The 25,487-nt window shown below is 39.5% G+C and overlaps 2 protein-coding genes and 8 non-coding genes across 12 annotated transcripts in view; 8 read left to right on the forward strand and 2 right to left on the reverse strand.

Annotated features, from left to right (window-relative positions):
• Window positions 1–171: 171 nt before the first annotated feature.
• LOC132987876 (dixin-like) lies at window positions 172–12,921 on the reverse strand. Of its 3 annotated transcripts, none has more exons than XM_061054850.1 (20): window positions 12,684–12,921; window positions 11,871–11,997; window positions 10,713–10,838; window positions 10,230–10,461; window positions 9,870–9,971; window positions 7,734–7,828; window positions 7,526–7,629; window positions 6,434–6,517; window positions 6,103–6,156; window positions 5,897–5,947; window positions 5,685–5,789; window positions 5,542–5,595; window positions 5,346–5,417; window positions 4,748–4,813; window positions 4,268–4,417; window positions 3,090–3,153; window positions 2,898–2,994; window positions 2,646–2,754; window positions 1,780–1,859; window positions 172–1,696 (listed from the first exon to the last, which is right to left on the reverse strand). In XM_061054850.1, exons 1-20 carry the CDS (start codon window positions 12,744–12,746, stop codon window positions 1,687–1,689), a joined length of 1,845 nt encoding a protein of 614 aa, XP_060910833.1. In that variant the 5' UTR covers window positions 12,747–12,921; the 3' UTR covers window positions 172–1,686. The 3 variants fall into 3 exon arrangements, with proteins under 3 accessions (XP_060910833.1, XP_060910834.1, XP_060910832.1); XM_061054851.1 differs by having other exon boundaries at window positions 4,268–4,414; window positions 11,871–12,000; window positions 12,684–12,920; XM_061054849.1 differs by having other exon boundaries at window positions 11,871–12,000; window positions 12,684–12,920.
• A 1,030-nt stretch (window positions 12,922–13,951) lies between these two features.
• The window catches only part of LOC132988731 (cilia- and flagella-associated protein 54-like), a 96,851-nt gene continuing 85,315 nt past the window's right edge, over window positions 13,952–25,487 (reverse strand). The window contains 3 exon segments of the mRNA XM_061056304.1: window positions 13,952–15,157; window positions 15,638–15,758; window positions 15,857–16,003. Coding sequence (XP_060912287.1) covers window positions 15,054–15,157; window positions 15,638–15,758; window positions 15,857–16,003 — 372 coding nt within the window. The 3' untranslated portion in view covers window positions 13,952–15,053.
• trnah-gug (transfer RNA histidin (anticodon GUG)) lies at window positions 16,447–16,518 on the forward strand. The gene has a single exon. It is a non-coding gene; the product is annotated as a tRNA-His (tRNA).
• trnah-gug (transfer RNA histidin (anticodon GUG)) lies at window positions 17,911–17,982 on the forward strand. Its single transcript has one exon. It is a non-coding gene; the product is annotated as a tRNA-His (tRNA).
• trnar-acg (transfer RNA arginine (anticodon ACG)) lies at window positions 19,258–19,330 on the forward strand. Its single transcript has one exon. It is a non-coding gene; the product is annotated as a tRNA-Arg (tRNA).
• trnar-acg (transfer RNA arginine (anticodon ACG)) lies at window positions 20,137–20,209 on the forward strand. Its single transcript has one exon. It is a non-coding gene; the product is annotated as a tRNA-Arg (tRNA).
• Window positions 20,534–20,605, forward strand: trnah-gug (transfer RNA histidin (anticodon GUG)). The gene has a single exon. It is a non-coding gene; the product is annotated as a tRNA-His (tRNA).
• On the forward strand, window positions 21,530–21,602 carry trnar-acg (transfer RNA arginine (anticodon ACG)). Its single transcript has one exon. It is a non-coding gene; the product is annotated as a tRNA-Arg (tRNA).
• Window positions 22,958–23,030, forward strand: trnar-acg (transfer RNA arginine (anticodon ACG)). The gene has a single exon. It is a non-coding gene; the product is annotated as a tRNA-Arg (tRNA).
• Window positions 25,080–25,152, forward strand: trnar-acg (transfer RNA arginine (anticodon ACG)). Its single transcript has one exon. It is a non-coding gene; the product is annotated as a tRNA-Arg (tRNA).

Here is a 25,487-nt window from a genome sequence, read left to right on the forward strand (position 1 = left end):
TTATCTTATTCTGTTTATGAAACACATCTAATGGAATGCAGATTAAAATATTAAATATAGAGGAATGTGAATTTTATTTACAAATGTAATGGCGAACCTCTCTGTTAAAGCCCTTTATATGGTAGTTCCCCTGATTAATGACAGCCCACACAAAATAAATGGAAACACAACTTCTGTTAAAAACAAAACAGTTTTAATTGTAAAATATGTCTTTCTGAAACTCAACAAAGGCCATTCTTTTTTCTCAAGCAAACAAATCCATGCTAAACAAATGCATTTCAAAAGCAAATAATACACTTTACAAAGGCAGTCATGGCATTCACATGTAGACTGATGGATATTTTTGTTGGCATGTTGGAAAATGAATCCCAAAATGGGAAGATAGAAGCAGAGTTAAGAAAACATTTATTTGAAGTAGTCTGTTTCTTAATGTACAGACTTCTGAGAGGTCAAAAAATGTCCTAAAACTAGAGCTGAACATTTTACTGCATCAAGAACAACAGCTGTGATCACTGTTCGTATGGCATTTATAAGTCAAAGGTCCATCCGGATCTCTCTCACACACACACCCTCATACACACAGACACAAACAAACCATAAATAGTGAGAAAGTCTAGATCTGAGCATAAGTCAGTTTGAATCATTAAGGAAAAAGTCACATCCACAGCATCTATCAAAAAGGAGCAGAGGCATCTCACCTCAAACAAATCTCTCTTCAGTTAAGTGACTAGTTAAAAGAACTGTAAGGGTTAATGTAAAAATATTTAACAAAAATGTACTAGATATCTATAAGTAAACAAAATAACAGTGCCTTTTATTTCCATTTCTACGTGAAAACAAACAAGTTCCAGCATCATTTGATTCAGTGACAGCAGTTCAGGCTGAGAATGTTAACGCACATTTTTGTTAGACAGACTCATGTTTGAATTAACTTCTGAATTTTGAGTCCTCAAAAGTAAAACAGGCTTACAAATAAAACCTCCTTTCACTGCTGTCTTTTAAAACATATTTAAAACAATATGAGGAGGTGGTATCTGGTCAGTGTTTTAGTCAGCAGTTGACCAAAATGAAGATAAAATGAATTCTTGAGAGTTTATCCACCCTTGTTTTCCCCAAATATTTTTTTCATTAGATATGTAGTCTTTTTTTTTGATAATTTATAAAATACAGACAAATTACATTATAACATTCTAAATTCAGATGGGCATTTGCTTGGGCTAAAGATCAATTGAAAATACATATTTCTAGCATGTAATCTGGTTCTATTTGCTTTACTTATATAAGGACTTTTTTTTTTCTTCAGTGCAAACCTCTGTGCTGAACTACAGGTGAAACAACACTTATCTGATATTAGAAACAGAAAATTAAAAACAATGTTTCTATTTCTTTGATTCCAGTACTGCTCAATCATTGAAATACTAATGACATAATACATTTTCTTTGTAAGGCACTGAGCATTACAATATTCTGGACATCAGTTAGAGAGATCAACTGTTTCCAGAGGGAGTTTGGCTATCAGTCTGGTTTAAAACCAGATGATCCACCCACATCTATTGCTAACAAGTCATGATGAAAATCCAGGAAGGGTCCTCTTGTGCCTTTTGTTCTAAGCAGCTGTGTTGATGTTCCTCTGGGATCAGAGGGTCCAGGAGCAAAAAGAAAGTGTCACGGCCCATCATCTTGAACCTACACTGGTCTAAAACAGAGAAGATCAGGTGTGCCTTACCACAGAGAGTCAGAAACATTTTGAGAAAATACAAAGAATAAACGTGTTGTTACCTTTCCTCACCGTGGTCCTCTTCAACCCAGGCCACAATCTTTCCTTCCCAGCCTGGAATGATTGCTCCATCCTGGAATACCTGAGCAAACACAAAGAAGGACTTTAATCATCATGTATGACTATTACCGGTAAGTTATTTTCTTCAATGTGTTCTATGTAGGAATGCCTCTTGAATAGAACAAAGATGATGGACTTTGTAGTCACAGTCCAGCACAAATCAGGTTAATGCCTAAAGCTGGGAGTACCCAGGGTACAGTAACGAGAAGTGTCACATCTTTTTTACACTATTGTACCAGCAATCAATCGATCCTTATTTTTATAGCACCAATTCACAACAAATATTATCTCGAGACACTTTACAAAAAGCAGGTAAAAGATCTTAATCTTTATTTATTATTACAAAAGAGCTTGTAAAAGAGCCGGCTGCATGTTGGTGCATTGGTTAGCACAGCTGCCTGCTGTGGTCACAGCAAGAAGGTTCCTGGCTCAAATCCCTGTTGGACAGGGAGGAGTTTGCATGTTCCCATCCGTGCAAGTGTAGGTTTTCTCCTGGTACTCCGGCTTCTTCCCACAGTCCAAAGACAAGCTTGTTAGGTCAACTGGTGACTCTAAATTGTCCGTAGGTGTGAATGTAAACGAATGTGTGGTTGTCAGCCCTGTGATTGACTGGCGAACAGGGAGTACCCTGCCTCTTGCCCAATGACAGCTGGGATCGACTCCAGCTCTTCCCCGACCCCCAACAGGAAAAGCAGTATAGATAATGGAATGGAGTAAATTACTCATTGCTATATTACAAAGTCCCAATTTTAATCCATCATGAGCACAGTACTCAGCAACATTAAGCAGAATCACAGCACTCTCTCACCTCTTCTTTCACAGTGCCAAACTCAGGGTCCAGGGCCTTGAAGTGGTACCTGTAGTTCCCCTCTCGATCCACAGCTGCCTTAACATCCTTGAGAGTCACCTCACCAAGCCTGTAAAGTGTGTACAGAAAGCCTTTTATCATGTTCTGTGTATCTTATTATCTCTGTACATTTTTGTGTTAGGTTGATAACCAATGCAGTCTGCAAAAGTAAAATATTACAGTGTCCAGATACAGAACACTACACACACGTACCTCTTCGGTATATTGATCATGGAAGGTGTTGAGGATTTTCCAGTAAAATAAAGAATTTTAGTGGACACAGAGGGGACACTGTTGGAGTTACAGACCTCTGTATGACCAAGAAAAAACAGTTAGCAGGAGAAAAATAACCTTGTATGGAAAGATTGCATGTTTATTTGGTGGATGTGTGTTGGAGTAACTTACTTGTACCAGGCCAGGCATCAGAGTCCGGGAGTTGATTTTTGCGTCTTGGAGATTTCCCTCTTCCCTGCAGAAATACAAAAAAAAAACTGTTGATTTGTTTTCCCAAAAAGACCATATATGAGAAGTTTTTTTGTAAAATAAATAAAATCAGCCGATTATATTCCCTTTTTTACAATCTAATCTCTTTCATGGCCTTCACACTTATTTACACAGCAGCATTCTCGGAATCTTTCTGCAATCCTTGTTTATCACCGTCTGATAGATGACGATATGTGCCTCTGAGAACACATGTTAATGTCTTTGTAATTCCAGCAAAGCCAGCGGTAAGTGACAAGACAAGACTTCTTTTTTATGTGCAGGAATGTAAACGCTGTCATTTCATTGTCCATGACATCCCGGAGTAGGGCCTGTTCATCTGTTGAGTCTAACTTCAACAGTAAAGTACGTTATACAGCAGCTTCACCCTGACTCACTCCAGCAGTATGAGCCAGAAAGAGAAAATGATTTTCTCGTGATTTACTTGCGATTAACGGTAATTAAGTTATGTCGAAATAACATTATGAAGCAGATTTGTAAAAGGGTCAGGTCTGTCCTCAACAGGAGAAGAGAACAACTCTTCAAATGTTTTTTTGTTAAATGGAGGTTGGAACGATTTTTTTATGTTTTTCAGGAAGTTGGAAAATCTAAACGCCGATTGGCTCTAATAAGACTCAGTGTCACGCAGATTTGTGGCTGAAGTTGAATTGATTGATCTCCAATTGATTGTCAGCAGTTTTATCTTGATATCTGTTCATAGGGACCAATAAATTATTGTTAGATTACTGCTGATGGGAGCTGGAATGTTAAAACGTTGCACCTTGTTTTTGCCGTACACACGTTAATTTCAATACAGCTCGGACAAAAATATACTACAAACCAAAACCGGAACACATCCCATGCTGAAAATCCAGACCCCTCGTGAACAGATTCTACAATTCTATGTAGAATCTGTACAGAGAGATTAACACAGCAGTTACACAGAAACCTCAACATCACATGACAACACAGGGCTTTGGCTGTTAACCCACAAAAACACACCATTTAAGAGGCTATTTTTATGTTTTATGTTCACTTTGAAATAAAATAACTTTCTTTTTTTTTCTTTTAGAAAAATTGCTTTGTGAGACTGATTGTTGTACCCTGTGTGTATGCAGAACATGCAGCCTGTCGATTAGTGACACTATGCCCTGCTCCAGGGTGTCCAGTGTATGGTGCTGTGGGTCGTGGTCTCTGAAGTTGTTCCTCAAACTCCTGAGAGCATCCCTGAGCAGCTGAACCTCCTCTGCCTGCTGACAGGGCACAAACACAAAAAATATTTTTAGTATCAACAGCTAAGTGCATGCTTGAAGTACACAAGTAGCCTTTTGTGTATGTTGAGCATGTTCTGCCCCATGCAATGTGCTACACATGCTGTACTTTTCGAAGTAACGTCCAGGTAATCTACTACTTGTAAGGGTCTTATAACCAGCATTTCTTTACAAACATACTGTGGGTTCTTGTGTCTTATCAATAGCCCACATACTGCACACAATAGAATGCAAGAGCATAACTGTGTGATTTGTTAAAAGCAAGACATGCAGAACTGATTGAGCAGCCTCATTTAAAGAAAAAATACTCACATCTGACATGGAGGGAGCTGGGTTTCCACAGTTAGAATATCCGTTGTTTTCAGTGCCTGTGGGAATCTGAAAAGAGAGACAAAAAAAGAGAAAGGGTCAGCACAGAAGTGTTCATATGGATTTAGGACTTCCTCATTCAGACTGAACCTTTAACTCAGCTTTGCAATCAATATGTTAACCAGTAAGAGGCCGTTAAGAAAAAGTCGACCAGAAGCATGCTCTTTTTATGCTCCAACTCTCTTTGCAAATTACTCTGCCAAACAAACACTAATACAACCTTCAAGATAAATGAACCTTAAAACAAAAACATTCTTTACCCTAGATTTTTTAAGTGACCAGTTTTTAGAATACGTGAGCAAATAAATAAATGAATTACTTTAAGTAATACGCCTGAATCAGTCAGTTTGATTATTAATTTGCTGATGGAAGCTAAAGTTAAAAACTGCAAAGCAACACTGATCACAAAAAACCACAACGGTGAGTCCATGATTAACCTTTGTATGAGATTCTGATACAGCACTGGACCTTTTTGGACCTTTTTGAGTTCACAGTAGCTTGTTTAATTTCCCTTTACAATCCCAAAACTGGCTATCCATACCTGCGTTTTTTTGCTTTCTTCAAGCTTGTGTTTGAGCTGCTGCAGCTGTCTGTCCTTCTGCCCGACCTCCTTCTGCACTCAGCAGTCAGACAGAAAAGACAAGTTGAGTTTATTTTGTTCAAACTCAGTTAACAGATGATGTGTAATATGAAATTGGATCAAGGAGAGGAATGGGGGGGGGGGGGGGGGGGCTCACCTTACATTCACCCCAGAGCCTGTTACATTCATCCAGCTTCCACTGTAGCTCTGCCTATAACACAGGTTCAACAAGACATAGGGCGTTGAAGATTTAACATTTACTTAAATAAAGATGCGATTGTATGTAAGACTATTTCATACTTTCAGGTTGTTGAGTTCATCCTTTGTCATGCTGCCTCTGAGCAGCTCTTGCTTCATTTGCAGTATCATTGTCTCCTGTGAGCACAGCCTCTGCTGCTGAGCGTCCTGAACAATCAAAAAAAATAGTCAAGTCAAGACATTAGCAAGAAACTTCTCTATAAAACAACTGCAACTATATGAGATAATAAACTGCAGATACGTCTTTGTCTCACCTTGATCGCCTGCAGGTTTCTCATCTCCTGCCTACAGCGCAACAGTTCCCTCTAAAGCAAACAGCAAACAACCCATTCTGAATGAAATATTGATCTCAGTGTGTGTTCCACATGTTTATTCTCTCAAAAACAAGACAAGTGATTCTATTGTCCTGACCATGAAAGACAAAGAACACAACTGTTTAAAAGGAGAACAAATCATTTACCTTCAGCTCCTGAGCCTCCTCCATACTCTGGTCTAAACGACTGCGAATGACTACCTGGAGAGAGAAAGAAAGACGGGATGTGTGTGAGGACAACAATAGACTGAGAAAGAAGGGAAACTGATACCCGTGTCACCCTGTGTACACAAATGGGCTTACACACACACACTTACATTAACCACAGTTAAAAAGGGAAATATGATCTCTGTTTATATGAAATATCTTAAACCGACAAAGAGAGTGACACAGAAAAAAAGAGAGAAGAGAGAGGACAAAAGAATTCAAAAAAGAAAAGGATGAAGGAATAAAAATAAAAAGGAGAGGCGATCTCTACCAGTTGCTGCTCAGCGCTGCCTTGGTCCAAACTCAAAGACTCGTCCTGTTCATCCTCGGGCAGCGAACCATGCAGTAGCAGCGCCTGGAAACCAGAGTAGGACATGTGACACCAGCGTGTACTTGGACTATAAGTCAGTGTGTTTGGAAAGCTGTGACTAGTTAAAGCTGTAGTAGTTCTAGCTAGGTTGTCTGGCGCATTACATATAACAAGGCAGAGCTCTCAAATAGCTACTCTTATCACCTACCCTGATGGTTTTTTGATGTCAAACAAAGTAAAGCCTATGCTAAATGTTTGTTTGCTCGAGGCTTTACGATGCATTGCCTGCTGTACTTCTTGAAGCATGATATACACAATAGACTGATGAACAGACCTGAATGTACAGAATTCTGATGTGCTATTTCTTTTTGCCTTTTTGTTTTAACATGTGCGTGTTTATTGCTTTGTCATGCATTGCATAGTTCAGGCTATTTTCTCTTTTATAAAAGATAAAAAAAGAGATGTTTTAAAAAGAAAGCTCAATAAATATGTTAAAAAATGTCACATATCCAAACAGATCCCACTCTGGCAGGAAGTCAACATTAGTCTCTATTTTGCTTTCTCAAACATTCTTGTAAAGACAGACCTGAAAAAAACACAGCAGGGGAATGCTTTAACTAAAAATACTTATATTGCTATAAAATGTCAAATTCCATTTCATGCAGCAAGAAGATGATCAAATGAAAGGATTTCATAGGACTGTGGTAAAGACACAAAACACATGATGGAGGTTTTTCATGTATCATTTTGATCATGATTCTGATGTTTTTGTCAGCTGATATTATGTGCACATGCTCAAAATGCTTCATGGTCAAATCAACCATGATGTGGTTTGAGCATATGCAAAGACTGTTTCCAATGCATTTTGTTGCATTTTTTTTTTCTTTTTTTCACCCTCTATTTTAAGTTCCACTGATTCTCTGACCTTTAAAAGTGTTTTTACACACAAATTAAGAAACTTGTTTTTTTTTTTTTATTACCAGTGATACATCCTATTGCTTCAAAGTAAGAATACATTCAGGTTAAAGAAAGGACAATACTATGCATGGTTACCTGCAAAGCTGACACCATTTTACGTGTCTCCTGCACCTCCTTCTCCAAGTTTTCACTGACAGGATCATCCCACGCGGTTTCCACTACAGCATAACATGACTCAGCTACATGCACACAGATGTACACAGACATAACACAGTGTCACACAGGTTCAACCACATATCAAACAAGCTTTATTCATCAAACTGTGTGCAGTTCTTTGTCTCACCAATGGACTCCTGTTGTTGGTGGTCCTCCTGCTGTCCCTCTGAGTGGCTGCTGGGTGGAGCTCTTGGAGACGACAGAGGACTAACAGAGCTGAGGCTGAAGAAGGAAAAAACAATGACTAATGAGTTTACTTCAAAGACGCATGGGGTCATTTGCATAGCCACTGTGTACATTTTTGTTCATCCAATTCTTTTCTTTTTTTTTGTGTTTTGGCCTTTATTTGGATAGGACAGCTGTAGAGTGACGAAATGACGGTATGGAAAAGTATCGAGGTATCAAAATGTACCAAAGCTTTTAAAGATCTACAGACCTTCAGTTATACTTTTAACCAAAAGCTTCTGTAAGCAAAAGAGAAAGAGAGCACTGTCTTCTCACAAATACGTCGCACAAATATGTTGGCAACGTTTCAGTACTGAAACACTGCTATCTGTGCAATTTAGACAGCGTGCAGGAGTTATCTTGCAATTTCTGGTAATTAAAAACAACAAATTTACCCAACGTTGAGTGCCTAAGATTTGTATTTTTGATGCAGAGGCATTAAAAACGGTATCAATATTGTTTGATATTTACTAGTCTCATATCTAAGTTTAAAATGCTTGTATGGTGACAACCCTTCAGTGCATTTAAACATTGATCAGTAAAAAAAAAAAAATACAATAAGTAATTTAAATATAGTACAATATCTTCCTGCTACTACGTACTATTTTTCACTATTTTCACTGGGCTCTGTTACATAATATTGTGCACGCCAGGTGCTCTTTACATTCTTAAAGAGATATAGAAAAGACACATATTTTCTACCCCCTAAAGAGGAGTCCTTGATATTTGCAAATCATGATGCCTTTGTCTATTAAAGCACTTTGAAGAGCACACTGCATACAGATTCAATATTATTAGACCATCTATTTTCTCATTACATGTTATACTAAAGAAGCATTCAATCTCACATAGTAGAAAAGAAAGCAACAAACACACAACCAAAATGCCTTAAAGAGCCTGGTCTTACCACTTAACCTGCGTCCCCCCCATCACGGGCTACATGCGGAATATAGTGCATAAAACATCGAACAAGTCTATGTTCCACTCTCCATGTGGAATCTGCATCTCTAGATCCTCATGATGATCTCTTCTCTTCCAAAGCAGACACGCCCCTTGCCCCCCAGCTAGCTAGCATGGCAACCAAAGCAGCAAACACATCCAGGCATTTCTCACAAAATTTAAATTACATTATGTGATAGCAACTTCAGGCCTCTTTATATCTGCAGGATGTCATTCTTTCCATTCAAAATCCATGCATACACCTTTCACTTATACTTATACACCGAAAACTGTCTGCTCTCACCTACAATGGGTACATTATGATGGTGGAAAGGATCACAACTACAGAACACAACTTTGAGTCGGGCATATGATTTGAAAGGATAGAGACATTGGCCTTTGTTTCTCACAGATTTAACGATGGGTTGATTTTTTTTGACCAAAGTCATACGGTCGCACGCGCACACACACGCACACACACAAGTGAACCAAAAATGAGCTCTACTGTTTCAAAAGCTTGGTGTTAGAAGATAAGTTGAATGATAAATAACTGCCTGCTGGCTAAGAGACAAATATAAATAAAGACAAAGAGGACTTTGTTTTTTCCAAACACTAAATTGTCTGATGTTAAAATACAGTGTGCTGTGCAAAATACTTTTTTTTTGCAACATGGTGCACTCATTCTGAGTTTGATTACAAAATGATGCCACTTGTCCTTGGGCCAGCAATCTGCAACAACGTTTTGCAACTTTCATTTGTTCAGCCTTTTATCTCACTACTGCTTTTTTTAAAACACAACCGTGATTTGGCTCATATGGAGAGTGTGAAGTGTGAATCCTGCCTACATTAATGGAGAGTTTATAAATGCTAATAAAATAAACCTCATCCATGTCTGAGTTTCTATTTGAGTGCACTCAAAAAGTACTTCAGCCTAAGATGTTTTCACTTAACCAAACAAACACTTTGCTTTATTTTTTTTAAATTTAAAGGCATAGAAAGGGACACGAAAACTGATAATGTCTGCATGTATGCTGCTTTATCTAATCCTCTAAGCTGAAAGTGTACAATTTTCTAATTATTATAAAAAACGTAAGTGTACCTGTTAGGCTGAAGATTGTCAGGCTCATCCGGAGCTCCTTTCTCATACTGCTTCACCAGAGCACGAACACACACACTCTTTTCCATATCAAACCCCATGCCACTGAAAAAATGACAAATAAAATAGAGACTAGTCATAAATAAGAAACAGACATGCTATTTTGGTAACAAATATATAGACAAAAGTTCTATGTCAGCAGTTGTGAGATGCTGGAGATATGACTTGTTTGTCCACCAGAGGACAGCAAGACCTCAGATGAAACTAACAAAAGACTGCTGTGGAAGAGATCACTCCGCCTGAAGAGAGTAACAATGATTTGAGGTTTAGTGTCTGTGTTTAGGATTACTGTGGTTAACATACCTGTTCATACGTGTTGCACGTGCAGGATGTGAGGCATCATGTCGTGCTGATGCCAGGGCTGCGGCTGCACCTTGTGCTAATGCAACAGTGGAGAGTGGATTGTGGTTGGAAGAGCCTCTTGTCAAAGCCCTCCCACTTCCAGAGGCAGCTCTGTGATTGGCAGAGGGTTTGAAGTGGGCAGCCAACGCCAGAATTACCCTCATCACACATTTCAAATTACCATCCACAATGTCTGCAAACAGAAAAGGGATCTGGTGTGAAACAAGGTTGTCATGCAAATAATGGCTGTTTTTCTGACTAGTAAGATATGGCTTATGCAAAATGAGAATAATGATATTGTATTGTAAACATGAGTTTTAAATTCTTAAAGCTTTGGCTTCTGACAAATCTTCTGACTTAAGTATAGAATCATCCGTTAGATAATTTGATGTATATCTGACAGAAAGAGTGAGAGACAAAACAGATTTTTTTTTTGTAATTTACCTCTTGCAGTAATGTGTGGCATGCGTATATGTCTGGAGGAAATGAACTGCAAGACTTGCTCCACATTCTTCCGGCTTTCTTCTTTGTTCTGGGGAGTGAGGTAACCTCCCTGCAGGATTTCCCCAGCTGCCAGGTTTGAATTAGATTTGAAAGACAGAAAATTAACAATTATAAAAAACTATGGAACCCACTAGTTTGGCATTTCCTTCAGCACTGGTTTAGCCATACTCCAGCAAAGTTACGTTACAAATTGTAACCATTAATTATGTTATCATTTTTAAATTGTTGCTATGTCTTTTTCCTCATGTCAACTGAGCATACAGGCAACTGAAAGAGTGTTACAGATATAAATACAAAGATATCACTGCATTTATCATACACTCAACAAATTCTAGTAGTTGTAAGTATTCTTAACTGATTTGTTAAAAAGAATGGTAAAACAACTTAATCTCCAAGAAAAACAAGTACCCCATTGGGCTATCAACTAATACTGCAGCATTGCGTGTAATCATGCAGCATAAAAATGAGTGAACATAACCATCTGCTTACTGCAATAATGGAAAGTTAATTTCCATCCAAAAGTATGAAGGGGTAAAATAATTTGCAGTGTTGAATTTAATGGTAAGATTTATTTAAAAAAAATACAAATACAAAAAAAAAATATGAAAGTGTTTCTGTTTTGACAATAAAATGTTCAGTTTGTGGTTACAATAAATTCTTAGTCTGAAAAACCACAGACTGTCATACTATGACCAGTCTAATGTAAAATTGTATCTTGAGGGAGCAGGTATTTGAACACGACTTAATGTACACATGGGGATGGAAATAGAGATCCATATGAAATTTCACATCTTGCATTATCTGTGCACACCAGCGATGACTGGTTTTCATAAAGACAAGCAAACAGTGAAGCTGTACAGTAAATTTTACTTTTTGATTAAAAAAAGGACCTTTGAAGGGATGCATCTCAGGAAGAACTCACATTATTAGTGAGCATGTATATTTGGGTTTAATGGAGGGCCAAGTGTGAATGTACAAACCGAATGTTTTAACCATACATGCGCCTGTAAATAGGCTAATTCATTTATCTGCCTACAACCTCCCTTTACCACATCATGTGAGTCATTTGAGTGTGTGTATGTGGAAGTGGGTAATTACCAACTATCTCTATGAGTTGTGTGAGCACAACCCCATCCTGTAGGTCACCCCTGAGGTCTGTGATCAACTTCAGGCCTGGTTTCCTCTTCAGCTGGGAGTTCACCCAGGAAACATACGCTGCCAGCTGCTGCTGCAATCCGTTAGTAAGACACACACAAATCCATCACACCACCACAGACAAACACACACAGGCACACAAATTAGAGAAAGGGGGCCAAATTAGACTGGCATGACAAATGAGAGCCTTTGTTTATTATGTTGAGACAGAAGAGAGGGGGTCAGGGTCAGTCCATTGTCCCAACTCCAGATCAATTTTACTTTTGTTGTGAAGACCTATAACACAATTTGATGTTCTGTCCAGAGTAACAAGGTTTGGGGATGCCTCCACTATTTTTCACAGGGTTACCCCACCTTATCCTCCCGTTTAGTCACGTGACAGCCCGTTGCCCCGGGATACCTTACAAAAACGTACCTCGTTGTGAAGAAAAGAGGAAAAACTCCCCTAATTGTTGACCTAATGACGAAATATGCTTTGGTTATGCCATCTTAGAGTCAAACTAAAAATACTTGGGTAATTTTACTCCAGACAACCATTAAACTAAGCGTTTAATAGCGAAACAACTGAGTCACAATAAATCATTTTTTGTCCTGACAACACATTTGCGTCAACACTAATTGGACAAACTGCATTAATTTGTTTGATCCAGCTTAAGTTGTGTCTTTATTGTTCGAACCAGTACATCGTTAGCATATCTGTGCTAATTTATTGCTAACCCAATTTGATAACACATTGTATAGAAAGGTAAACGTTACCTCGTTAAAGCCCCCGTGAAGAACCTCATCCAGCAAACTTCCTCTAGAAAGTGAGGCGATCATCTTTTTATTCGAAAACCCATTTAAGCTCGGTAGCTCTATTACTTCCACACGACTTCCCCGGTAGAACAGGCAGACACCCCCGTTACTAACTAACCCTGTACTCCAGCAAACGTCAACAAACAGAGACAATGAGGGGGTCGGAGGAAACGGCTACCGTTACTCTGGCTGGAGACCGGTTGTCAAGTTACCGCACATAAGAGACCTCCGGTTGACGGTTTCACAATACGACTTCCGGAGTGTCAATGTGCTTCAACAATAAGGCCGCCATGACGTTTTATTTACCAAAATATTGCTTTTTATTAATATTAAGATTTTTACTTTATTTAGCCCAATTCTTTGATGTGAAAAAAAGCGCACTATTTACTTTCTGTCCCTTTTAAAAAAAAAAATTATAAGTCCCTAATGTCTGGTATTGGTTGAACAAAAACTTGACATTACCACTCTCAATTAGTATGTGGCCAAAGATACTCGATGTTAGCGCTCCATGTTTTGGTGATTGCATCCCAGTTATTTACTACCATTTGTAAAAAAAAAAAAAAAATCATAATTAGCTCATTATAAACTCTCTTATTTTCAGTCAATAATTTTCTGGCATAGCTACGAAACAAAAAGGGACAGTAGCACTCTAATTTTCAACAAACTCATTTATCAACAATGTTTGACATAAGCTAACTGCTTTTCTGTCATTACTTTTCTCCCTTTAATCAAAAGTATTCAAAATATGATTTATTTTCAGTTATTTTTTTGTGATTTGTCAAAAAACTGTTGACACTATTGAATAGATTTTTTTTACCTACCTGCTAAGCTGTCTGTTTAATTAATTAATTAATTTATATCATTAGTCAAAATTATTTGCAATAAGCGCTCTAAATTTTTGTCAGTTATGTTGAAATTCTGGCATAGGTCAGAAATATTTGATACTAACTCTCATTTTGTGCCAGTAGTCAAAAATACTTTACAATAGTGCCTCTAATTTGTGTGATTTTCAGAATTTAAAAAAGCAATATGAGGGAATATAAGCATGCAAAACATATTGTTGTTGAAACATTTCCAGCAATTCTCAAAATGTTATTGTATTTATTCTCAAAATCTTTGTTTAAAATATTCATTTTGTCTGATGTAACAAAAAAAAACATGACATTAAAAACAAGATTAACCTGAAATGTATCAATTTGTTACAATACAATAATAATTTATGCATGGAAGCATAATCCAATTTTCGAAATGCTTCCTGCTAAATGGTTTATTTGCTGGTCACTGATGTCCATAGTGATCAGAGTGACTATACAGTTCATAATATTACATGAAAAAATAATGGATTAAAGTCAATGAAACTTACTCGCAAGCATTGGATTACAAAAGGGTAAAGCCTTGAACTGCATTTGATGTATTTTCTGAGTTATTGCTGGTATTTCTTCAGTCTATAAAACCACATAAGTGTTGTTTCTTAATAATTGTGCTAACATTTGTGAGCTTGGCAAGTTGTCCAGTCTTCACTGTATATTTATATTGTTATGTCTACAAGGTCAGACACCATTTGTGCACGACTGTTAAGCATAATATAATGTACCAACCTCATACAGATTCTTGAAAGAAACCAGATATGTCTCGAATTTACTAACATGTCAATGCTTGTACTTGAAGAAACCGTAGTATGAGCATGGTACAACTCCTGCATATTATTCACACATGGTTGTTTAACCTGTCTAAATTTCTTAACCTGAATTTTCCTCAATAAACACTATCATGTGTTAACTTGTTTCTGCTCCACTTTGTCAACTGACTTGTACGTTTTGAATAGTGAGTTTTTAACAAAATAAACAGAAAAAGAGGATATGGATTTCATTGATGTTGGTCTTGTTTGTCCATCAGTTCAAAAGGTTATAATCCTTAACAATAACAACTTCCACAAACTGATATCACATAGTAAGCAAACTCATGTAACAATTGTTCAGTCTCTCATTCTGCAACTATTATGCAATTGATTACGATTGGTTTTTACAAATATACATTCATGTCTGTAAAAAAATGCAGTACTTAATTCATAATTTGTTTATTAATCACAGTTTATAGATATTATAATTATTGCATCAGGTTGGCCACAACATATGTCTCTCTTCAGCCAACAAACAACTGACTAACATGACCTTAAGCATCCAGCTAGCTTTCTCAGTAGGCACAGAACAGGGAAAGAACAGAGAAAATTGCATCACTTAAGGTGTAATTGTATGGCTATCTGTCTGAGCATTGGGGGCTTATAGGACCAGAGATGCTTAAGTTGCTCAGAGATGGAATGGGATCTTGACACTATTTTTCATTCTTGTTTGAACAATGGGATTGCTTCTTGGAACTAGATTGCAAGGACTGAGCAGCAAGTGATGTTTCCATCGCGCCAAGATTATGGATGTTACCTGGGAAAATTACAATACAGAAATATTCAAATAACTTGTTGTAAAGATTACAGGAATCATTGACAAAACAAATGAGAAGCTGCTTTTCTAGCTAAGGGGGTGGGGGGGGGGGGAGATTAAATCAACTTGTCAATTAATTAATCAAGAAAAATGTCATTGGCATTATTTCTAAAAACTAAAGGGGGAATTTGCCGCTAAGAAGATAGACTTGTCATAAACCTAGACTGAATAGGAAGTAAAAAGGTGAGATTTTTTTAAAATTGGTGCTACATCCAGATAACGTCCAGAAAAGCGCCTATGTCATTCCCTTCTGTTCTCATTCTACACTGAGGGGAATAAACGTAGTGAAACATATAATATCTGTATGAATATGTTGCGCAGCTGGTTGAAAATCGGCAAATTTCCCCTTTAATTAATTGTTTAAGTCATTTTCATAGAGTCAGAAATTCACTACTTCCGGTTCAGTTAAGAGTAAATCACCAATTTGCAAAGTGGCCTGATCCAGTAAGTTGAGGTAGGGTAGGTAGATGTTGATGGGTCCAGGAGGAGAAAAACAAATTTTTCCACCTTCCAACACCACATTCTCTCCAAAAATACACAGCTAAGAGACATGGAAAGAAAATTATATTATTTTTTTCAAATTTTACCCACTTTTTATATGCTGACAATATCACATATTACAGTATACATTATCCGTACCTGCTTTTTCAGTAGTTTCTGGGTAAGTTGCAGAAGTGTGGTGCTGTGCATCCCTCTCAGGTTGCTGAGTAGTAAAGTGGCCCGGGCAAGAGTCACACTTGACTTTGGTGGCATACAGGACCGTCCTGAGAGCAGGCTGACAGCTTCCTATTCGCAAGTATACACAATCAACACAAAGAAGCACTTTGATTAGTTGAAATAAAACAAATGTTCTCCTGGAAGTGCATACACAGCATTGCTTGATAAACCCTAGACTCCTGGCTAGCTCATTGAGACTTTTAACAAGTGTAAATCAGTTCTTCCTCGTACTTCTCCACAACCGAAAAGAGTCAACTGACACAGTTACACTGCATTTCAACATGTCCCTGTGGATTCTTTACAATAATCAGACACAGCTATCCTGAAACCTCCACTTGCAAGTCTTCATTTTGTGAAAACAAATATTCTCCCGGAAGTGGATACAGCATTGCTGGATAAACCGTGCGATGAACTTGACTGACTTTGACTAAGGGCTTCAGATACAAAGGCATTTGACATTCAGTCCTGAAGACATTCTACAACAAGAAGCTAGTGTCTCAGGCAAGTAAGTGGCCGTGATCGTATAGTGGTTAGTACTCTGCGTTGTGGCCGCAGCAACCCCGGTTCGAATCCGGGTCACGGCAAGATTGGTAAAGAGAACACCTTTTTTGTGATTCCTCTTGGCTTCACCAGCCTCTCCTTTGATCATCATAGTTTTAGAATGCACACTACCTGTCCTTTGATCATCATAGTTTTAGAATGCACACTACCCAGGACTCACCCAGTTATTTTACTGTCATTTTCAACATACCGTTCTGCAGAGTACAGACACATTGCCTTTGCATACAGCACCGTGAAATTTAACATACATTTATGTCACAGAGGGCTAGTGGCGCAATGGATAATGCGTCTGACTACGGATGAGAAGATTCTAGGGTCGACTCCTGGCTAGCTCGTTGAGAGTTTTAAAAAGTGTAAATCAGTTCTGCCTCATACTTCTCCACAACCGAAAGGAGTCAACTGACACAGTTACACTGCATTTCAACATGTCCCTGTGGATTCATCAGTCCCTGTCTGATGTCCCTGTGGATTCATCAGGCATCAGACACAGCTATCCTGAAACCTCCACTTGCAAGTCTCCATTTTGTGAAAACAAATATTCTCCCGGAAGTGGATACAGCATTGCTGGATAAACCGTGCGATGAACTTGACTGACTTTGACTAAGGGCTTCAGATACAAAGGCATTTGAGATTCACTGCTGAAGACATTCTACAACAAGAAGCTGTTCTTTCAGGCATTAGTGTGGCTGTGATAGTATAGTGGTTAGTACTCTGCGTTGTGGCCGCAGCAACCCATACCCAACATACCGTTCTGCAGAGTACAGACACATTGCCTTTGCATACAGCACCGTGAAATTTAATGTAGGTTTACATCACAGTGGGCTAGTGGCGACTACGGATCAGAAGATTCTAGGTTCGACTCCTGGCTAGCTCGTTGAGAGTTTTAAAAAGTGTAAATCAGTTCTGCCTCATACTTCTCTACCACCGAAAAGAATCAACTGACACAGTTACACTGCATTTCAACATATCCCTGTGGATTCATCAGTCCCTGTCTGATGTCCCTGTGGATTCTTTACAGTCATCAGACACAGCTATCCTGAAACCTCCACTTGCAAATCTTCATTTTGTGAAAACAACTCCTGGCTAGCTCGTTGAGAGTTTTAACAAATGTAAATCAGTTCTTCTTCGTACTTCTCCACAACCGAAAAGAGGGAACTGACACAGTTACACTGCATTTCAACATGTCCCTGTGGATTCATCAATCCCTGTCTGATGTCCCTGTGGATTCATCAGGCATCAGACACAGCTATCCTGAAACCTCCACTTGCAAGTCTTTGTTTTGTGAAAACAAATGTTCTCTCGGAAGTGCATAGAACTTGACTGACTTTGACTAAGGGCTTCAGATACAAAGGCATTTGACATTCAGTGCTGAAGACATTCGACAACAATAAGCTGTTCTTTCAGGCATTAGTGTGGCTGTGATAGTATAGTGGTTAGTACTCTGCGTTGTGGCCACAGTAACCCTGGTTCGAATCCGGGTCACGGCAAGAGTGGCAAAGAGAACACCTTTTTTGTGATTCCTCTTGGCTTCACCAGCCTCTCCTTTGATCATCATAGTTTTAGAATGCACACTACCCAGGACTCACCCAGGACTCACCCAGTTATTTTACTGTCATTTTCAACATACCGTTCTGCAGAGTACAGACACATTGCCTTTGCATACAGCACCGTGAAATTTAATGTAAAAGATTAAAGATTCTAGGTTCGACTCCTGGCTAGCTCGTTGAGAGTTTTGAAAAGTGTAAATCAGTTCTGACTCATACTTCTCCACAACCGAAAAGAGTCAACTGACACAGTTACACTGCATTTCAACATGTCCCTGTGGATTCATCAGGCATCAGACACAGCTATCCTGAAAACTCCACTTGCAAGTCTTCATTTTGTGAAAACAAAACATACGGTTTAAAAATTGTAAATCAGTTCTTCCTCGTACTTCTCCACAACCGAAAAGACTCAACTGACACAGTTACACTGCATTTCAACATGTCCCTGTGGATTCTTTACAGTCATCAGACACAGCTATCCTGAAACCTCCACTTGCAAATCTTAATTTTGTGAAAACAACTCCTGGCTAGCTCGTTGACAGTTTTAACAAGTGTAAATCAGTTCTTCCTCATACTTCTCCACAACCGAAAAGAGTCAACTGACACAGTTACACTGCATACCGAAAAGAGTCAACTGACACAGTTACACTGCATTTCAACATGTCCCTGTGGATTCATCAGTCCCTGTCTGATGTCCCTGTGGATTCATCAGGCATCAGACACAGCTATCCTGAAACCTCCACTTGCAAGTCTTTGTTTTGTGAAAACAAATGTTCTCTCGGAAGTGCATAGAACTTGACTGACTTTGACTAAGGGCTTCAGATACAAAGGCATTTGAGATTCACTGCTGAATGCATTCTACAACAAGAAGCTGGTGTCTCAGGCAAGTAAGTGGCCGTGATCATATAGTAGCTAGCACTCTGCGTTGTGGCCGCAGCAACCCGGGTTCGAATTCGGGTCGTGGCAAGAGTGGCAAAGAGAACACCTTTTTTGTGATTCCTCTTGGCTTCACCAGCCTCTCCTTTGATCATCATAGTAGATCATCATAGTTTTAGAATGCACACTACCTGTCCTTTGATCATCATAGTTTTAGAATGCACACTACCCAGGACTCACCCAGTTATTTTACTGTCATTTTCAACATACCGTTCTGCAGAGTACAGACACATTGCCTTTGCATACAGCACCGTGAAATTTAATGTAGGTTTACATCACAGTGGGCTAGTGGCGCAATGGATAACGCGTCTGACTACGGATCAGAAGATTCTAGGTTCAACTCCTGGCTAGCTCGTTGAGAATTTAAAAGAATGTAAATCAGTTCTGCCTCATACTTCTCCACAACCAAAAAGAGTCAACTGACACAGTTACACTGCATTTGAAATATGTCCCTGTGGATTCATCAGGCATCAGACACAGCTATCCTGAAACCTCCACTTGCAAGTCTTCATTTTGTGAAAACAAAACATACGGTTTAAAAATTGTAAATCAGTTCTTCCTCGTACTTCTCCACAACCGAAAAGACTCAACTGACACAGTTACACTGCATTTCAACATGTCCCTGTGGATTCATCAGTCTCTGTCTGATGTCCCTGTGGATTCATCAGTCATCAGACACAGCTATCCTGAAACCTCCACTTGTAAGTCTTTGTTTTGTGAAAACAAATGTTCTCTCGGAAGTGCATAGAACTTGACTGACTTTGACTAAGGACTTCAGATACAAAGGCATTTGAGATTCACTGCTGAAGACATTCTACAACAAGAAGCTGGTGTCTCAGGCAAGTAAGTGGCCGTGATCGTATAGTGGTTAGTACTCTGCGTTGTGGCTGCAGCAACCCCAGTTCAAATCCGGGTCACGGCAAGAGTGGTGAAGAGAACACCTTTTTTGTGATTCCTCTTGGCTTCACCAGCCTCTCCTTTGATCATCATAGTTTTAGAATGCATACTACCTGTCCTTTGATCATCATAGTTTTAGAATGCACACTACCCAGGACTCACCCAGTTATTTTACTGTCATTTTCAACATACCGTTCTGCAGAGTACAGACACATTGCCTTTGCATACAGCACCGTGAAATTTAATGTAGATTTCCATCACAGTGGGCTAGTGGTGCAATGGATAACGCGTCTGACTACGGATCAGAAGATTCTAGGTTCGACTCCTGGCTAGCTCGTTGAGAGTTTTAAAAAGTGTAAATCAGTTCTGCCTCATACTTCCCCACAACCGAAAAGAGTCAACTGACACAGTTACACTGCATTTCAACATGTCCCTGTGGATTCATCAGTCCCTGTCTGATGTCCCTGTGGATTCATCAGGCATCAGACATAGCTATCCTGAAACTTCCACTTGCAAGTCTTCGTTTTGTGAAAACAAATGTTCTCTCGGAAGTGCATAGAACTTGACTGACTTTGACTAAGGGCTTCAGATACAAAGGCATTTGACATTCAGTGCTGAAGATATTTTACAACAATAAGCTGTTCTTTCAGGCATTAGTGTGGCTGTGATAGTATAGTGGTTAGTACTCTGCGTTGTGGCCGCAGTAACCCCGGTTCAAATCCGGGTCACGGCAAGATTGTCGAAGAGAACACCTTTTTTGTGATTCCTCTTGGCTTCACCAGCCTCTCCTTTGATCATCATAGTAGATCATCATAGTTTTAGAATGCAAACTACCTGTCCTTTGATCATCATAGTTTTAGAATGCACACTACCCAGGACTCACCCAGTTATTTTACTGTCATTTTCAACATACCGTTCTGCAGAGTACAGACACATTGCCTTTGCATACAGCACCGTGAAATTTAATGTAAAAGATTAAAGATTCTAGGTTCGACTCCTGGCTAGCTCGTTGAGAGTTTTAAAAAGTGTAAATCAGTTCTGACTCATACTTCTCCACAACCGAAAAGAGTCAACTGACACAGTTACACTGCATTTCAACATGTCCCTGTGGATTCATCAGTCCCTGTCTGATGTCCCTGTGGATTCATCAGGCATCAGACACAGCTATCCTGAAACCTCCACTTGCAAGTCTTCGTTTTGTGAAAACAAATGTTCTCTCGGAAGTGCATAGAACTTGACTGACTTTGACTAAGGGCTTCAGATACAAAGGCATTTGACATTCAGTGCTGAAGATATTTTACAACAATAAGCTGTTCTTTCAGGCATTAGTCTGGCTGTGATAGTATAGTGGTTAGTACTCTGCGTTGTGGCCGCAGTAACACTAGTTTGAATCCGGGGCACGGCAAGAGTGGCGAAGAGAACACCTCTTTTGTGATTCCTCTTGGCTTCACCAGCCTCTCCTTTGATCATCATAGTAGATCATCATAGTTTTAGAATGCACACTGCCTGTCCTTTAATCATCATAGTTTTAGAATGCACACTACCCAGGACTCACCCAGTTATTTTACTGTCATTTTCAACATACCGTTCTGCAGAGTACAGACACATTGCCTTTGCATACAGCACCGTGAAATTTAATGTAGATTTCCATCACAGTGGGCTAGTGGCGCAATGGATAACGCGTCTGACTACGGATCAGAAGATTCTAGGTTCGACTCCTGGCTAGCTCGTTGAGAGTTTTAAAAAGTGTAAATCAGTTCTGCCTCATACTTCCCCACAACCAAAAAGAGTCAACTGACACAGTTACACTGCATACCGAAAAGAGTCAACTAACACAGTTACACTGCATTTCAACATGTCCCTGTGGATTCATCAGTCCCTGTCTGATGTCCCTGTGCATTCATCAGTCATCAGACACAGCTATCCTGAAACCTCCACTTGTAAGTCTTTGTTTTGTGAAAACAAATGTTCTCTCGGAAGTGCATAGAACTTGACTGACTTTGACTAAGGACTTCAGATACAAAGGTATTTGAGATTCAGTGCTGAAGACATTCTACAACAAGAAGCTGGTGTCTCAGGCAAGTAAGTGGCCGTGATCGTATAGTGGTTAGTACTCTGCGTTGTGGCCGCAGCAACCCCAGTTCGAATCCGGGTCACGGCAAGAGTGGTGAAGAGAACACCTTTTTTGTGATTCCTCTTGGCTTCACCAGCCTCTCCTTTGATCATCATAGTAGATCATCATAGTTTTAGAATGCAAACTACCTGTCCTTTGATCATCATAGTTTTAGAATGCACACTACCCAGGACTCACCCAGTTATTTTACTGTCATTTTCAACATACCGTTCTGCAGAGTACAGACACATTGCCTTTGCATACAGCACCGTGAAATTTAATGTAAAAGATTAAAGATTCTAGGTTCGACTCCTGGCTAGCTCGTTGAGAGTTTTAAAAAGTGTAAATCAGTTCTGACTCATACTTCTCCACAACCGAAAAGAGTCAACTGACACAGTTAAACTGCATTTCAACATGTCCCTGTGGATTCATTAGTCCCTGTCTGATGTCCCTGTGGATTCATCAGGCATCAGACACAGCTATCCTGAAACCTCCACTTGCAAGTCTTCGTTTTGTGAAAACAAATGTTCTCTCGGAAGTGCATAGAACTTGACTGACTTTGACTAAGGGCTTCAGATACAAAGGCATTTGACATTCAGTGCTGAAGATATTTTACAACAATAAGCTGTTCTTTCAGGCATTAGCGTGGCTGTGATAGAATAGTGGTTAGTACTCTGCGTTGTGGCCGCAGTAACCCCGGTTCGAATCCAGGTCACGGCAAGAGTGGTGAAGAGAATACCTTTTTTGTGATTCCTCTTGGCTTCACCAGCCTCTCCTTTGATCATCATAGTAGATCATCATAGTTTTAGAATGCACACTGCCTGTCCTTTAATCATCATAGTTTTAGAATGCACACTACCCAGGACTCACCCAGTTATTTTACTGTCATTTTCAACATACCGTTCTGCAGAGTACAGACACATTGCCTTTGCATACAGCACCGTGAAATTTAATGTAGATTTCCATCACAGTGGGCTAGTGGCGCAATGGATAACGCGTCTGACTACGGATTAGAAGATTCTAGGTTCGACTCCTGGCTAGCTCGTTGAGAGTTTTAAAAAGTGTAAATCAGTTCTGCCTCATACTTCCCCACAACCGAAAAGAGTCAACTGACACAGTTACACTGCATACCGAAAAGAGTCAACTAACACAGTTACACTGCATTTCAACATGTCCCTGTGGATTCATCAGTCCCTGTCTGATGTCCCTGTGCATTCATCAGTCATCAGACACAGCTATCCTGAAACCTCCACTTGTAAGTCTTCGTTTTGTGAAAACAAATGTTCTCTCGGAAGTGCATAGAACTTGACTGACTTTGACTAAGGACTTCAGATACAAAGGCATTTGAGATTCAGTGCTGAAGACATTCTACAACAAGAAGCTGGTGTCTCAGGCAAGTAAGTGGCCGTGATCGTATAGTGGTTAGTACTCTGCGTTGTGGCCGCAGCAACCCCAGTTCGAATCCAGGTCATGGCAAGAGTGGTGAAGAGAACACCTTTTTTGTGATTCCTCTTGGCTTCACCAGCCTCTCCTTTGATCATCATAGTAGATCATCATAGTTTTAGAATGCAAACTACCTGTCCTTTGATCATCATAGTTTTAGAATGCACACTACCCAGGACTCACCCAGTTATTTTACTGTCATTTTCAACATACCGTTCTGCAGAGTACAGACACATTGCCTTTGCATACAGCACCGTGAAATTTAATGTAAAAGATTAAAGATTCTAGGTTCGACTCCTGGCTAGCTCATTGAGAGTTTTAAAAAGTGTAAATCAGTTCTGACTCATACTTCTCCACAACCGAAAAGAGTCAACTGACACAGTTAAACTGCATTTCAACATGTCCCTGTGGATTCATCAGTCCCTGTCTGATGTCCCTGTGGATTCATCAGGCATCAGACACAGCTATCCTGAAACCTCCACTTGCAAGTCTTCGTTTTGTGAAAACAAATGTTCTCTCGGAAGTGCATAGAACTTGACTGACTTTGACTAAGGGCTTCAGATACAAAGGCATTTGACATTCAGTGCTGAAGATATTTTACAACAATAAGCTGTTCTTTCAGGCATTAGCGTGGCTGTGATAGAATAGTGGTTAGTACTCTGCGTTGTGGCCGCAGTAACCCCGGTTCGAATCCGGGTCACGGCAAGAGTGGTGAAGAGAATACCTTTTTTGTGATTCCTCTTGGCTTCACCAGCCTCTCCTTTGATCATCATAGTAGATCATCATAGTTTTAGAATGCACACTACCTGTCCTTTAATCATCATAGTTTTAGAATGCACACTACCCAGGACTCACCCAGTTATTTTACTGTCATTTTCAACATACCGTTCTGCAGAGTACAGACACATTGCCTTTGCATACAGCACCGTGAAATTTAATGTAAAAGATTAAAGATTCTAGGTTCGACTCCTGGCTAACTCGTTGAGAGTTTTAAAAAGTGTAAATCAGTTCTGACTCATACTTCCCCACAACCGAAAAGAGTCAACTGACACAGTTACACTGCATACCGAAAAGAGTCAACTAACACAGTTACACTGCATTTCAACATGTCCCTGTGGATTCATCAGTCCCTGTCTGATGTCCCTGTGCATTCATCAGTCATCAGACACAGCTATCCTGAAACCTCCACTTGTAAGTCTTTGTTTTGTGAAAACAAATGTTCTCTCGGAAGTGCATAGAACTTGACTGACTTTGACTAAGGACTTCAGATACAAAGGCATTTGAGATTCACTGCTGAAGACATTCTACAACAAGAAGCTGGTGTCTCAGGCAAGTAAGTGGCCGTGATCGTATAGTGGTTAGTACTCTGCGTTGTGGCCGCAGCAACCCCAGTTCAAATCCGGGTCACGGCAAGAGTGGTGAAGAGAACACCTTTTTTGTGATTCCTCTTGGCTTCACCAGCCTCTCCTTTGATCATCATAGTTTTAGAATGCATACTACCTGTCCTTTGATCATCATAGTTTTAGAATGCACACTACCCAGGACTCACCCAGTTATTTTACTGTCATTTTCAACATACCGTTCTGCAGAGTACAGACACATTGCCTTTGCATACAGCACCGTGAAATTTAATGTAGATTTCCATCACAGTGGGCTAGTGGTGCAATGGATAACGCGTCTGACTACGGATCAGAAGATTCTAGGTTCGACTCCTGGCTAGCTCGTTGAGAGTTTTAAAAAGTGTAAATCAGTTCTGCCTCATACTTCTCCACAACCGAAAAGAGTCAACTGACACAGTTACACTGCATTTCAACATGTCCCTGTGGATTCATCAGTCCCTGTCTGATGTCCCTGTGGATTCATCAGGCATCAGACACAGCTATCCTGAAACCTCCACTTGCAAGTCTTCGTTTTGTGAAAACAAATGTTCTCTCGGAAGTGCATAGAACTTGACTGACTTTGACTAAGGGCTTCAGATACAAAGGCATTTGACATTCAGTGCTGAAGATATTTTACAACAATAAGCTGTTCTTTCAGGCATTAGTCTGGCTGTGATAGT

The sequence above is a fragment of the Labrus mixtus genome, chromosome 14 (genome assembly GCF_963584025.1).
Source record: "Labrus mixtus chromosome 14, fLabMix1.1, whole genome shotgun sequence".
NCBI lineage: Eukaryota > Metazoa > Chordata > Actinopteri > Labriformes > Labridae > Labrus > Labrus mixtus.